The 16,904-nt window shown below is 38.9% G+C and overlaps 1 protein-coding gene across 1 annotated transcript; it reads right to left on the minus strand.

The window, feature by feature from the left end:
- Nucleotides 1–15,719: 15,719 nt before the first annotated feature.
- On the minus strand, nucleotides 15,720–16,576 carry LOC131436625 (enhancer of split malpha protein-like). The gene has a single exon (XM_058605450.1). The coding sequence runs from the start codon at nucleotides 16,429–16,431 to the stop codon at nucleotides 15,916–15,918; it is 516 nt and encodes a 171-aa protein (XP_058461433.1). The 5' UTR covers nucleotides 16,432–16,576; the 3' UTR covers nucleotides 15,720–15,915.
- Nucleotides 16,577–16,904: the final 328 nt, after the last annotated feature.

Raw genomic sequence — 16,904 nt, forward strand, 5'->3', positions numbered from 1 at the left:
AAAGCAACGATGGATAGAGTGATGTGCTACGTCCGAGTATCTGGGACGCTCTCGAGGCCCTTAGAATCTCGGAAAGGGCTACGTCAAGGTGATGGACTTTCTTGTATCTTGTTCAATATTGCCCTGGAAGGAGTGATTCGACGAGCGAGGACCGACACGAGTGGCACGATCTTCCGAAAGTCCGTACAACTTTTTGGCTTCGCTGACGATATTGATATTGTGACACGTAACCTTGAGAAGATGACGGAAACCTACATCGGACTGAAAGCTGAAGCTAGGCGTATCGGACTGGACATAAATGCGTCGAAAACAAAATACATTAGAGGAAGAGGCTCTAGAGAAGAAACACTACGCCTCCCACCATGAATATTGATAGACGGTGACGATATCGAGGTGGTTGACGAGTTCGTGTATTTGGGCTCACTGGTGACCGCCGATAATGACACCAGCAGAGAAATTCATAGACGTATTTTGGCAGGGAATCGTGCAGAAAAACCCTTCGATCGAGAAAAGTACGCCACCGCACGAAATTGACCATCTACAAAACGCTCATTAGACCAGGTTGTTCTCTATGGCCACGAAACCTGGACTATGTTGGCAGAGGACCAACGCGCCCTCAGTGTTTTCGAAAGAAAGGTTCTGAGGACCATCTATGGCGGAGTGCAGATGGAAGACGGCGTATGAATCACGAATTGCAACAGCTACTAGGAGAACCACTTATCGCACGGACAGCTAAAATCGGACGTCTACGATGGACTGGGCATGTCATAAGGATGTCGGACGACAGCCCAATGAAAATGGTTCTTGAATCTAATCCGATCGGTACAAGAAGAAGAGGAGCGCAGCGAGCTAGGTGGATCGATCAAGTGGAGGGTGATCTCAGAAGCGTCCGTACCTTGAGTGGCTGGCGACGAGCAGCCATGGACCGAGTTATGTGGAGACGTATTCTTGATACAACAAACGACACCCCAGGCCTATAGCTGTTAGGTAAGGTAAGGTATTGTTGTTTCATTCAGAATAGTTTTTCGGAAGTATCTAATGTTTCATCTATCGTTGAAATAATAATAGGATATTATCAATCGCAACTCCTCTAATAATGATGCTTAGTATTCGGTCTTACATTAGTGACATTCATCAAAATGTGCACGTACAAAGTTTACACAAGGCAGTTCAATTTGAACTGTCGAATCGAAGACGAAGCGTAAAGCATAATGAAATCGGTTATGTGCCCATAACACAAAAACGGATTTCAGCCGAATCTGTGCCCGAGTAAAATCGAACATCAAAATGAGAACAAATTGAAATCTGATTATGATAGCAACATCAGATTGAAATCCTAATATGATATCGACTCATTAAATTTTCTATTAATAACACATTATGTTATCATTTTGCTGTTTAAAGGCAAAAGTTTTGTGAAACTCAAAAAATGAAAATATTAAAATCAACAACTTAGTAAATCCAATAAAATTGAGCATATTTCAAATGGCATCACAAAAATACAAAGTTAAGTTTCAATGGAAGAATTATTCCTTCAATCCTATGTTGCCATATACAAAAATGCTTTGACATCCTGCAATTGACCGCAACCATAACCGCGAAGAAACGATTTTTCAACATTTTTTCTACTTTTACGCAAATAATGCTCCTTCTTTTTAACCACGAGAATATTGGTGTCAAACCACACGTCTGGGAGGCATTAGATAAATTGGCGATCATCGGTACCACGTTTGTCTGAAGCAGGTCAATCTGAATAATGGCTTTGGCATTCCCACCTCTTTGATTATCTACCGAAGGAGGAGCTTATTTCAGAATTTGATATGAGAAATATATTAGAGGTCATCGATTTCCTTCGAGATACGTTAAGTATCCGATCCTGTAAAAATTTTCGCGTTCAGTTAAAAAAAAAATGTTTAGATATTTGTAATCATACGACGTCGCGAAGTTCATTCCAAAGTTTTTGCAATTATTGTTTACGAAGTTCGAACATCGAACATTGAATTTCTCAGATTTCAGAACCTAGAGCTAATTCTTAATAATACTTTAGTGGCTTAGAGGACAAACTGTGTCGAAGACACTCTTCAAAACAATTCTCATTCCAAGTTATAAATGTTTAGAACTTCATATACTCACTAACGCTAGATACCAAAAGAAGTATTTTATCAATCATCTAATAGATCTTGGAACTGTAATACACTTTTCTAAAGAAACCGTCTAACTAAATCTTCACAATTTTGAGTCACAGAACAAATTTTGCATCAAACAATTGTAAATTATAAGTCTACACAAAAACTAAAAATTTACTGAAGAGATTCTGGTTCTATTTGTGGTCAGAAGCGAGATAATCGTTCATTGTACCAATTAGTCAAAAAAACAAATTATCTGGGATACCTTATTGCCGGATTCCTAATTCACGTTGTAGAAGACTTCACTGTAAAACGTTCGGTCTTCAGAGCCTCTAAATTCGTATTTCAAAGTGATTACATGTGCGAGTTGTGTGGGATCAAGTTGATAACTCAATTTAATGTTATAATGTTTGAATGCTACAGCTTTGAATATGAGAAGGACAAAGAGAACATTTTTACACTGTGTTCAAATAGCCCAACTGCTATTCACGGTGGATGCGGGATGGAAGCGACGCAACGAGTTTGCATTGACAGAAACTACCTGCATACAACTTTGTGAAACAACACTGCTTGTCATATAACCGAACATTTTCCATCTCCATATAGCTAGCATTTACAGTCCATAGCAATCGCAAAAAGTTCGCATTCCAAATCACCTAAGTTCGAAACCGGATTCTCTCCGCGGTAGTGTGGAAATTGCATGAAATCTTTTTTCTTGCTTGCGACTAATATGGGGATTGTATACAATATTTTTTCTTGCTTGCGAGTAATATCGCCTAAATGCATACTATCCCGGACTTTTTATGGTTGTTCTATTTTTAGCTTATGCTCGTGAGGTGTCATTTCGAGAAAATCTACATCATATTAGGTTTTCAATGTGCTTTCACTGAGAGCAAAACTAGTTTTCAGTTTGATGTCACACAGCATTTTTTTGCTTTCGACTTTGATCTTTTAACCGTTAAAACGACCAAAACGATAGTAAATTAAGTAATCGATATATACGAACAGCACAACATCAAATTAAGTTTTCTTTTTGATCTCACACTCTACTCGGGTGGCCGGCCAGTATAGTTGCCTATTCGTTTCCTTCGGGACATCAGGAATTACATTGGCTTCGCGCAATATAAAAACGTGAGTCGCAAATAGCGTTAAGTTCATTTCTGCTTAGTTGTTCAAATTGAACTGTTTAAGTTTGCACTAAGTAGCTCATTTTGTACTACTTTGCACTGACGAGCCGAAGACGACACGTAAAGAATAGTAATAGTAATAGATGAACAAACATGAACATTTTGAAAATCTGCCATTTTTATGAAATATTCATAAAAATCTACAGAAATCTGGGAATTTTGATAAAATCTGTGTTCTGTGACACTGAATCTGTGTGGAGTCTGAAACTGAGGTCTTTCCATGCGGTTTTTTTTAAGCAGATTTCCTAAGTTTCCAAGGCCTTGGCTATCAACGATAACTTGCCGAGCTCCCGTAACGTTCCGATCACTGGTGATTGAGAAATGAAAACAGCAATATTCTGTGCTGATGGTTTTGAGTATTGTAATACAAATGAACTTAACAATATAGACTTGATACTACCCAAGACTATTTCCTATACGCGCTGTAACGAAGATCTAAAAATTTAGTTTCATGTTTCAGAGTCAGATTCCGCCATCAATCTGATTCCGAATATGCTCATCATATAACTTTACTTGTTTATTGATCAACAATCCTTTTTCCATCATCAGGTAAGAGTTATAGAGTCATACTGCTTTCTTCACCTAACAATTATTTCGCACGGACCAGTTAATTTTGCTGTTGATTATATCTTGCTACTTCTATTTTGTTATATTTTCTATTCCTCGGCATCGCCGCTTGAAAAAGTCGAAAAGTGAAAAAATTTAGCAGATCTTTCGACATTAAACTGTCAATATTTTATTATTATCTGAGAACATATCACAATACAGAATGGTTGGATTTCGTCTATATATTAGGTTTTTAATCGAAACAGAAGATCATTTGCACAGATTGTCTTAAGCCATCGTATCGAATTGACAAATTCGCCCCTATGAACCATTGTTTTCAGTACGACATGTAAATAGTGATTTGATTATCTGGGTGATCGCGTAAACTCGAGTTTAACCGTCAGCTGCATACATTAATTTCAAGTGTTCGATAGCAACCGGCAGTGAAACTGGATACCAAGCATTTTTCACCCTTCTGTTACGAAATAAACAGATCGAGCACATTATAAATCACATTACCCTCTCGCGCTCGATCTGCATCCATGTAAACGTAGCAATCCTTGAACTTGAAAAATCTCCCGCCACGAACAAGTGCCCGTGTCACCATCGGCAACAACACCATCTGCTGGCAACGCGTATTTGTTTATCGGCTAGCTTAGCAGCAATGTTGAATGGTAAACATAAACCCCCGACAACACACAGCATGCCATGCCTGCTCGACATATTAATGATTGGCTTGGCGGGCGCCATTGTCTCGTCAGTCCCGCGCCAATTCAAACACGAGAAACCATCACATTGCCGCATTAGTGCCTAGTTTAGTGTAACATCTCACAGATCAATTGCCACCAGTCACCACATGCACTGTCTGCTGCATCGCAGTCGGCAATGCCGGGGGCAGTAAACGAACATAAATACCACGCATAAATACATAATTCATATAGATTAGGGATCACGCCGCATCATTTGTTTTTTCTTAGCTTTCTTTAAGCTTCTTCTTCACTCATACCAAAGCGATTGCTTGATGTTCAAATCAAGAAATAGAGGAAAACTAAATACCGTCCACTCCTAATTATAAACTAAAAATGCAAATGCACTCATCTGTATGCACTTGAACGCACTTGACACCAAGAATGCATAGTTTGTGTTGCCCACCCCGACCCGAAGAAAAACAACACTCGTTTTTTTTCTTCTAACACGCAAGTGCCGCTTCGTATTGGAATGTCCAATAGGGCCTAGTGCGTCATTCCGGGCGATGTTTGGTAAATATCAGACGAAAAATAAAGATTAAATAATGATTTTTTGTCGAGGGTTAGAAATCATCACATAACTAAACCCTGCTATTCGAAGCCGTTAACAAACGCATCCTTTTCAAAAAAAAAAAATTTTGTCCATATCTTTCATCAACATCGGCTTCTCCGGTTTCAAATATCCGTAGAAACCCTCGTACCGAAATGCTATTGGAACGAGAAAAAAATGTTGTTTCGATGGATATATGATGTGGAATATGGGCGTGGATTGCAGTAGTAGGCGATGGAACAGAAAAAAGCGATGTGAGCTGTTCAACTAGCAGGGAGAAGAAAATCGGCCTGACCGTGTATTCAAATTGTTTTTAATGAATCTAGGTATTATTTTCATCTATAAACAGATTACGTTAGTGAAACTCAAAACCAACTAAATATACTAAAACTTAAAAAATACATACTTTTCAAATCGATTTCATTTATTCCTCATAAGATATGTAACCTCGGTCCTGTAAAAAATCATAAAAAATCTTGCTCAACCCATAAGCCATTAACGACCTACCAGTAATTTAAGGAGGCCTCGGATCGACCAAACTAACCATCAGAAGAAGAGCAAGCAACAAACGAAAAGACAAGAACTTTTCAATTTGAACACGTGCATCCAAAATGATGGTTTTGGTCAACCGAATGCATCGAGCGAGAGGAAAAATAAAAAATAACAACCCGCAAATGAAAAAGGACCGAAGAACACCACAGAATGTGAGAATAAGAGTTCCTTTTTCGTTATTCTTATCATGTCTTCTTACTATGTGCCGCCCGCCACGCATGAGGTTCAAGTTTATACATGTTTGTAGTCAAATTGCTGCGGAACACAGTTGACAGGGTGACTCCGCTAGGATGTAAATGTTGAAATACTTTGAACAAGTTTAACTACAAGTTATATGTTTACTATAAAAAACATTCGACTGAAATAGAAAAAAAAATATTTGAAAAATCATCAATGTTTGACTAACTGAATTTATTAGAAACTTTACTTATATTTCTGATAATTTTGTTTCCAAACACCTCGACAAGTGTTTCGAACTCAATAAGATTGAAAACATTAAATCTGCTGAAACTCCAACAGCTTTTCCAACATTTTGTTTCCAAAGATCTTTTTTTAACACATTTAGCCTGCGGTAAAAATAACATCACACCCGAATGCAACCTATCGGGGAAGCACCCTGTGTATCGGGTTGCCGGCCACCGGTGGCTTGCTTGGATGGTTTCGATTTTCTGTTTTGCTCTTTACAGAGTGCACGTGTTCAATGAAAGTGTGGGAAAATATCTCGAAACTCAGTCACTTGATTTTTTTTCCCTTTATTAATGTTTTTGCTTCCTTCTCTTTTCTGATAGAACCGCTTTGCATGATAGTTATGCTACGGCACGGCAAGCATAAAAGGGCTCCTGGCCTAGCGGTTACCAACCGGGATGAAGCAGAAGGACGAAAGAAGCTTGGCAGGGCGAAGGACGATCCGAGTTTGGGTCTATTTAAAGTAAGCAAACATCATAAAAAGAATGATGATGAAGGAAATGTATAAAATTACCCCATACTGACAACGTCTTTTGGACAAGGATACAGTGCCGGTGGGAGTAGGAAGATTGGAGGAGGTGGAAAAGGTTGCATCTCGGGCGAGAAATAGGGACACTTGTTCGCTAGCCATGGGAAAGTTATAATTTTTGGGTCTGTTAGAAATTCTATGAACCAGAAAGAAGGATGAAGTGAAAAGGAATACTGGAAATACTTTCAGATTAGACGTGCGAGTATTGTTTGCTGCTGGAATTTGATCGTATGGAATAGTGATGCGTTTTCGACTCAATGCGAGTGGCCCTGATGGGTGGATTTGCTGTAATCCATACATGTTAGATTGAAAGATCTGATAATCGTTGCTTTCGATGCTAGCAAATTACGTGTCGTTTCTAACGATTCCTGAAAACAAAGTGTGACTAAAAGGTTTTCAAGTCCTTCTTCTCGTCCCACGTAAGGAATCTCGGAGGCTGTCCATTATTCAAAACGCTTTTTTGTAATGGTAACTGAAATTTTATTCCTGGCTTTTTGTTCCATTTGTTCGTTCCGTTGAACTGTTAGGGCCTATTTCGTGGGATAGTTTGATAGGACAATACCAAAAGTTTTATTTTTATTTAACAGTTCTCATTTTTTGGAAGATATTGTAGTTGCTGCTGAAGCAGTTTTTGTTTCGCGGTGGACAAAAGCCAAATCGAAAGTATTTTTCTGGTATAGAAAAAAAGGGATTCGCATTGTATGACGGGTTGGGTTGGTTCCTTTTGAGAGGGATTTTGGCATCGCTTCCTACATACTGTGATCTGTGTTAGCCGGACCGGTTGAACAATTGAAAAGTTATAACAATATCATCAACGTGTATAACCTCGGGGTGATTTGGAGGATCGCAGCAATCCGTTGTTCTCTCGTTCGTTTCTTATTTTTTTTATTCTCCCTTTTTCGGGTGGTGGTAAATAATCGATTTAGCAAAATTTGCTGGGCGAATAATAGGCCATGCGATCTTTTCAAACCTTGGCCCGGCCGACTGCTGACGAGAACATGCTGGTTGCCGTTGGTGAGAGAATCGTACAAATTTTCGCACGTGTTCGACGTTGAATAGTCGGATTTCGTCGGGGCTGATCCAATGGGCTGATTGTATCTCTTAGGGACAATTATGTGATCGCTATACAATTTCGGTTCCATTTTTATTCAATGTGATTTCGTGTGTTCTGTCTGTGTACTCAGTGATGGTCAGCTGGACTGTTTTTTTTTTCATTTATTTGCGATAGCATTGTGAAACGTTCGTTTTTTTTAATTCGACTATAATGGATCTAGAGATTCGATCAACATGGTAATGGTAAATGTTTGCGAAGTTCTTTACTTGGAGTATTGAATGTTTTGTGACATTATTTATTACTTTTTTTATATTACATCAGAAAAGGGAATGAGACACGCTTAGATTTTTTTAGATTGACTGTTAGCGGTAAGAAGTCGTAAAAAATGATTTTCATTTTTTTTTCAAATGAAGTTAGGTTATGTAATTATTCGACCATTTTTAGGTTGCAGGCTTTATTAAACAAAAAGTTCGAGGCCATTTATTATTTATTATTTACTTGACTGTGCATTATTTTGTAATATCGATATAGTGTTTCTGTTTTCTGTAGTGTACAGTTTTCTGAGATAGAACGGGAAAAATCAAAATGATTTGGGATCAATATGGTTCTGGGATTTTCAATTTTGCTTAACCTTCAAGCGAAAATGACTCAACTGTCAGCAGTATAGGAACACTAGTTATGTAACTACCTAGTACACAATCGACTGCGAAATCTGTTAAAATAGAGGATAAATTCTTGAAACAGAATGTATTAGCAAAACTTGACTAAACTTATCTAAAAGGAGACAAAATACCTTCGTCATTATTAGAATTTGGTGTTATCAAACAATCTTGAAATTAATTCAGATTTTTATTCATTATAATTTAATCCAATTGTGAGTTTAACATAGTGAGTTTCATTTCGGTAGTTGATTGTTAAACACTACAGATTTTGCTTTGATTTTATATAATCAACTAGAGTTGAATTCCATCTCAATTTCATTCTAGCAATATGAATAGATAAGTTTCCATTTAACTTAAGGAACGTGTCACTTCAGCCGATCAGTACTAATTTCAGAATCTGCTTTCTGAATAAGATGCTTTGCTGCACAGTCTCTAACTATGTTAGTTATTATTGATAATATTGGCTACTTAAATGTTCCAGGTAAATTTAACTACTTTAACGTTTAACAAGACAAAAATGAATATAGAAGCATAAAACGAATTAGAAATCTTGAGATTCTCTAGAGATAATTGATGACAAAAACATATTATCTTGACACAATACATTGCGAAAAAAGTTACTTACTCGTTCAAAAAGACCGTATTCAATCATAAGCGATCAAAAGAATATTAAGCTGTTCATCTATAACTGTTCGAGTCAACAGAACAAAATAAAACTATCGCAACAATTAGCGTCGCTTGCTATCTTAGACTGATTTCACTCAGCAAGTGGTGATCAAAGCAACCGTTGACTGTTGCGACGGCAGAAATCAACACGTGCGCAGTTGGGATTTCATTCGGGGTCCGGACCGCACAATGCGTGCGGTCAAGCAGCGGCAGCCGACAAAGCAGAAAATGCAGAAATTTATTCTGACACACCCCCAATTTTCATTATTAGAAACTCGACGAAAATGTGGTTTTAGCTAATTTCGGGTAAACCCGACTGTAAGCCGATAACCATTCGTAGGCGTTACGGGTTGCAGGTCTGGGTGTCAGGTGAAAGATTTTCGCATTGGTGGCGGAGCAGCATCAAAAGGAAACGATCAATCGCGGCCCGTTTCATGGATGGATCGGTTTCACAAAAAGTCAGAAGGCGTTTGAAAGGGCGGTCCCGGATCATAATGCAAGGAGCATTTCCTGAAACAATCAAGGGAGTAGTTTTTTTTTCGTATTGAGTACCCGATGGGTAGTTTTAATGGTCTTGAGGGCGTTGAAAATCGTATTGGTGTTATTGAGTTCTTAGTAATTTATCCCTACCAAATGTTGCTATCGGGGATCGTTTGGAGTTTAGTGCGGCCTATTTCGATGTTGATAGTTTCAATCATTCCGCTTCGTACAAAAAAGTTATATTTATCTACGGAGCGGAAATATCGAATAACAGTTGTAAGATTGTCATCTAATTGAACGTAAATAAATAAATAAATAAAAAAATAACAGTTCAATCAAAACTTCGACCAAACAAAGCCTGGAATTCCGACAAACAACTTACGCATTAGCTTATTCGGTAAACCAGCATTTTGGTTCGGTTTCTTACGAATCAACCATTCAACAGCCTCATTGATACGATTGGAATAATGGTTCAGGAATTCTTAAGATTTGAAAAGCCTAAAAAGATATACCTCTGAATAGCAGGTTAATTTCGGTTAAGATTTGACGTTTTCCATTAAAACGGCAATGAAAATATTTTCCTCTTTCACGACACGCTTGAAAAGAACTGCTGATGAGGTGAGGAGTTGGGACAATGGTAGGATCTTTTTTAGGGAACGAAGAACACAAAACAGAAAAAAATCTAACGTGAGAGAGACGATTGGAAAACTAAATATACTGCTAAAGTCGTGCGCATTTACCCTCAAGCGTATTGCCTTTCAGGGGTGCTTTATCGTCATTCCAGTTTTTTTTCGACAGATTTCACCAAGGGGTGTGACCATTACTCTTCGTTTGAGTGTAGTTCGAGCTTTTTCACTCTGGAAGCAAACATGCGAACACATGCGTTGACCCCTCGACTCCGACACAATCTCGAAATCTCTCGATGGAGGCAAACTACAAATATCTTCAGTGGGATAGACATAACCGTTTTCCGTGCGGCGCACAAAGTGCATCTACCTGTACGTCTAGGTTGATCCTTCTTCCGGGGGTTTGTTCTTAAATCCCGATAGCACCACTAACGAAGGTAGCGTCGGCGGCAGTAACAGGTAATTTAGAAGGCTCCGCATCGACGGCTGAGATTTATGATTATTCACCTTCTAGACGAAAAAAAAAAAGTTCACTTTAAGGAAAAATGTGTCCGATTCGATTTTCGTTCCTGGCGAAAACTGAAACAAAAAAAAAATGCCTAAAATGTCTGCGTTTTGTCGATACAAATCCTCCCGACACGTCACGGGAAGTTTGGAAGTAATTATGCACAGGAAGCTCTGATAAGTTCTTAAGAAGACGTACCTGCCTAGTTATTTCAAGTGTGGAATTTGAATTGCAAATCAACTCATAAATGAGCTAGTTTGTAAAATATTCTGATTAGCATTAGTAAGACGCAAATCACATCCGAGTTTCAGGTTGTCTTCCTAATGTTTTGATCGTAAAAATCAGGTACTTTCATAGGAGTTTGTTTAGGAATTAAGGACGTTAGAGAACCTGCAAAAGGAATCCAGCGGTTCAGGCTTGAAATAGTAATATCAGGTACTTGGGACAGTATATAGCAATTGAAATATTGATCTTACTTTCCCACGATCTAAAGAAGACAGGTCCTAACGATTGTGAGAATCAGGTACTACTTATTGTTAAATTTCACAAACGTGTAAAGGAAAAAAGAGGAAAAATATTCAGGATTAAGGCAATCGTGGCCAAAAATGCTACGTGGATGAGGCGGAGTTCTATATTTTGGAACAAGTTCCCACCACCTGAACTGTTGAATAATTCAAAGAAAAATTGTCAGGTCGTAAAATCAGGTATCTGAGAATGACTTGAAAGTATCGATACTTGGCGGTTCTATGCAGCCAAATACTGGAGAACGAAACTGTGAGAAAACACTCCCCCAAAAATGCAGAATTGTAATTTATGCAAACCTTTTTCTGTCGAGTTACTCAAAATTCACCCTAATCAATTCCCTGACCGTGAAGTGCGGAACCTGAGCCGAAAACAGACAAGAACAAAAAAAATTGCTAACAGATGAGGAAGTCATTATACATATACGGATGCGACGAAATTGCCAATCCTGAGTAGGTGACACGTACGCTGTGCCGGGATTCCCTGTCCATGGTTTCGTTCTGGAAAAAGGGTGCGCAATTGCCTACTGCGATCTTGCGTGCGTGATTCCAACAACGAAGTCATGCCGGAGGGTTGAAAGTCACTTGCTCACGTAGTTTGGTTCTTTGTAGCTGATTTTGTTGTTATTATTATGTTTGAGATGCTGCAGTATTTGGTCAGTTGGAACAACATAAACACTACGCCAGGATTAAAAAAAGACGAAACAAAAACTGGATCCCGGGTCGAACCGGATCTTTAAATTTTCTCTTAATTACAACAAGAAACGTGATGCATAATAGGGAACCGGTCAATTATCTCGGTTTTCGATCGGTGGTCGATTCGTTGGGTGTTAGAATTTTAAAACCGGTTTCTATGTTCTAATATTTATCAGAAAGGAAATACAACATATACCTATCGTTAGATTCCTGTTTCAAGAATAGAATGGCTATCAGGTGAAATGTCTAACTTTAAGTCTATATAATCTTGAATATTTGATTACAGGAAACTTCAATTTTGAGAGATCGAAAGTTAATTATGTTCTTAGAATGAGATTGAGCTAATCATCTGAACTGGTTTAAGAAACCAGTTGCTATCGACTTTATCGTAAACCATTTCCGGGCGGTTCGAGCGTGAGAAAGTTAAACAACTCTGATCCAAGTTTGTCACTGGCATAAACAGTTTATGCAATTTTTTATCACCGCTCTTTTCGATGTCACAATCATGGTCTACGTGGTACTACATGACAGGACCTGATAAAACGTGTCCGTATCTAAAAGTCAATATTAGCCGAGCCCATTCGTCATCCTTAGAATATTTTCTAACAATCGGTTTCGTTCATAGCCGAGTGGAAGCCAAATACGTTGAGTTTGAAAAAATAAACACTCAATGACTGGAGGCGGAAAAAAATCAAGAGTGTGACAAAAACGGATGGAATGAAAAATACGGAGAAAATTGGCTTCTTACGGTGTGCAAGAATAGAATGTTTCGTTACACAAAAAACGTCCGGCTTAAACGAAGCTTCGATACGGACGTGTTCGGACTTGTTGAAATTTTTGTAAGACTCTGTCGTTGAGGAAGGACCAAGGATGTGACTTATTGTTTAACGGACATAAATAATTGTTTTTTTTTTCTATACTCCAAGACCAAGACTGCCCTTTTCCTGGTTATTGACGAAGTTTGGCGATGTTCATCTAAGTGATTTATTACCACAGTTGTCTATGGAAAAGAGTCTTTAGATATTATTTCCCAAAGAATTTTGGAAGCTGTTGGCAGTCGTTTGGCTTCCCGGAGAATAGATTAATCGGATTGGTAGTCTGGTCAAGATCCTCTGTTGCTTGGTTATCAGTTGAATTTGGATGTATGTTTTGTGCGGATTATGCTTCGAATAGATCTGGTGTGTCCAAGAATTCGGACCAATTTATGACCGATCACGAGGTGGCTTTTCTCATGAGGTAGTTGTTTAAATTTTATCTGGATGTGAAAGTTAATCAAATCGAAAATAAATTTTTCAGGGGTTAATGAGAATCAGTTTAGACGAATGAATTAATGGGCTAATTTGCAAAGCAAAGTGGTGTCTCGCTTTCGTTGATAAGTATGGTTTGGACTCAGATCACTTATGCAACTCCAATCTAAATTTTCTACTGTTTGACCAATTTAGTTACTGAGAGAACTTCGTTCGGTATTATCACCTAATTTCCGGTTCTCTTGGATGTGTTTGGTCAGCTCATTATTCTGTTTGGGACAACTTACAATTGCTGAATGTCATTGTTTTCGTGTTGACCTCTATCAAATGCTGAAATATTCAACTAAGTGACGCTTTTGATCTGATATTCACCCCAATTCTGCAATCCGACGGATTTGTGATACGAACGAATCTACACTATCGTTCGAGTTCGAATTTGCATTCTTTATTCCGTTCGACTTGTATGATTCGATCGACTCTCGTTCGGGAACACTTGAAATTTCGAACACTACTTACACGTTCTTTTTCTTTTCATATTATTCATTTCTTAGTAAACGAAACCGTAACACTTGTATAAACAAATTAGAACGATTCTAAACCGAACAGAAGTAATACGTACGCAAGTCGATCGAATAATGTTCGAAAATTGAACAACTCGAACGAATGATATTCGAGTTTATACCCAACTCGAACGGAATGCAGAATGGAAATTGCGCATTCGATCGGAATATTTCGATTCGATCGACGTACAGAATAGGGGTGATTGACATAGAGTTTTTGTTCCTATCAGTGCTCTAAGACTATCAAAACAAATGAGTTTTAATCATTAGCGAATGGATAAGAAATGTGTTGATCTTAAATAACCGGAAGGCTTGTAAAAATATTTAATGATTCGGTTATTTCTGTACCAAATAAAGCTAGAATATTCTAAGCGAAGAAATTGTACACAGAAAGCTCAAATTTTTGCATCTGATACTTCTGTTTACGTCGTATTTGGGTTTGAAATGAATGTTGATACGTGTGTAACTACCAATTCTAGCCTCGTTTTTCTTCTTGTGGTATCAAATTAGTCAACATAAAAATGCTTAAAAGTGGTGATCGTTCAATAAGACTTCCAGACAGCTTCTGGCTCCTGGGTCATTAGTATAATTTTTCGAACTCCTGCTATAACATTTTTATGCATTTACGTTGTGGTGTTCAATTATATTGATTGCTTAAAGATCACGTTCATTGTAATTGTATTTATTTGTAATTTTTCAGTTTTCTCTTCACCGGTTTATACAGTCGGTACACAACAATTTTTCAGATTCGTAACAGAATTCTGAGGCTACGACTCTTGTTGGAAAAACTCAGTTTGAGAACTAGTGTTTTCGTAAATGAAATTTGTATGAATCTCCTGGGTGGGACAAATTAGCAGACCAAACCCGCAAAAGCTGCTATTTCAAGAGACGCATACAGGATACGATTATAGAAACCTGTGCCTTCATAGAAGGCAGTTATTTCTTCCAACACTGTTCGAATACAAGCTTTGTTAGAATCGTTCCAAAGTCATGGATACGTTTCTTTTAAATAAACAATCATGATTACAATTGAATATGACACTCACTGAAAATGCTTAAGGTCTTGTTTATAAATAGAGGTCTTCTCCAACAATTGAAAAGGACACTCAGTGTTAATGCTTAAGATCATTTTTATAAACAGAGGGAATTGAACAATTCCAAATACGGGCAAAACAATTTCCGTTTATGCTTGGCAAGATTTTTCCAACTGACGAGCACGGATTCCGTGGCAAACTACCGTAAAGTTGAAAACGTTGCCCCGTGCCAACTGCGATGCCAAACTCAACACCCAGCATTCGAACGGTCGGTTCGAATTTGCCTTGCGTCGCCTACTGCGCACGGCGGATCGGATGCAATGCAAACGCAAACCTTTCGCTGACGTAATCGAGTGGTGGTTAATTAGTGACGGAAGGCGCCAGCAGAACCGTTTTGCATAGTAAGAAAAAAAATCCCGCAACGAAAACAATCCCACCAAGAGTGAGGTTTAGTAGTCGAAAAAAACAACAACAACATTATATGATGTGAACATAGGAGGAGAGCGCAACGTTAACCAAAACAAACCACATGCGTTAAACGGTTTAATTATATACTTACACACAGAGAGATGCACATTACCGGTCGACTTTTTGGTAGCAGATTGTGTGCTCAACACCTGATGCAAGTTCCCACACTTTTGATCGGCAGGCGATTCGACCGAAACAACAACAACAACAATAAAGTGGCAGATGATCAATGGCGGTGCACCGGTTGCGCGAATAAAACGTATGGACCCCGTACCCGGCATGGTGGGGAATTGGCGCAAAACTTGTTTATCGTGTACCAACGAATCATCAAACCAAAACATAAACAATACAGCAGCAACTCGGCAGAGGCGAAAAACAGAAGCGAATCGGATTATTTTGATGTTCCAAGCGAACCTGTTGCAGAAAACTGGGAAACATTGTGATATTATGATTCGAGTGAGAAGGAGTAAATTTTTGTTTTGTTTTGTTTTATATTTTGAAAAAACTAATCAATGGAAGACATTGGATCACAATTAGCCTTAAATTTCTAATATCACAATTAAAATTAAAGCTGGCAACTTATACAACTATTAAAGCTCGTTCCGCTTAAGCACTAAAATCGTTGGAAGAGATCATGATTTTGTTGTAAGTATCAGTCTGGTCGGTTTGTATCCGGAGTGATTCAACAAACACGTTTAAGCTTGCGCCCATCTATCGCAAAACTCCTGCTGGGGGAGCTGGTGATCGGAGAAGCAGTGGCACGGTTGGATGAGATCGCTGTCGGCTTCACGAGCCATCGTAGTCCAGAAGAAGGTACCGGCTTCAGTGCGAGCAAAATGCACTGGGACATATTGTTCCTCGGGTTGTACCGGTTGAATTTGAACTTGGTTGTCCTCGTAGACGAAGATGGCAGCGTTGGCATGGCACTCGGCGATTTCAGCTAGCAACTGAGATTCAAGGCGTTCGTTAGCACTGTTGTCGTATTCGCAATCCGCCGAGAAATCCTGTTCCGGGGCATAATAGTGCTGGAAGCTCTGGAAGTCCTGGAGCTGCTGTTTGGCTGCTTTTTTGCTCTTGAGAAGAGCGGCGATCGGTTTCAAAATCTTCTTCAGCTTATACACTGGCGAAGACTTCAGTAGCTTCTCATTGTTGTACTTGTTTTCGTTGATGCTGTTGTTGCTGTGGGCAACGTTGTATCCGTAGGAATGCATCTTCACTGATTGCTCTTAGATCGTGGCACACTGAACACGGCACTGTTAATGTTAGTTTACTTTACTGTTTCGATTTGTAGTTGAACTAGCAACTTTCGTTATGGGACAAGTGTTCTTGGTAAGTGAATGCACTTGTGAACTGATCGAATGTTAAACTGAATATGCCTTACCAGAGCATCCGTTGCCCCTTTTATACCCGGACTCGGTCTTATCTCAGGGGGTAGATTTCCAAAAATACAACCCCTCTCACTCACTCGCCTGCAGTGGTATGACGAAAAAAGGATCATCAACGCTCGGAACGGTCGGTGCGTGAATGCGAAGGAGGAAAGCAAAGTGTACGATACGAAGGGTGACACGGACGGAGGAAAAAAAGGGAGCGAACGAACGAAAAAAGCATAAACGCGCTCGTCGAATCAGGGCTCAGTATAGGGGCAGGTGTTCCGTTCTCGGTTGTTCGAGTTCGAGACTGTGTA

Source organism: Malaya genurostris, chromosome 3 (genome assembly GCF_030247185.1).
Source record: "Malaya genurostris strain Urasoe2022 chromosome 3, Malgen_1.1, whole genome shotgun sequence".
Taxonomy (NCBI): domain Eukaryota; kingdom Metazoa; phylum Arthropoda; class Insecta; order Diptera; family Culicidae; genus Malaya; species Malaya genurostris.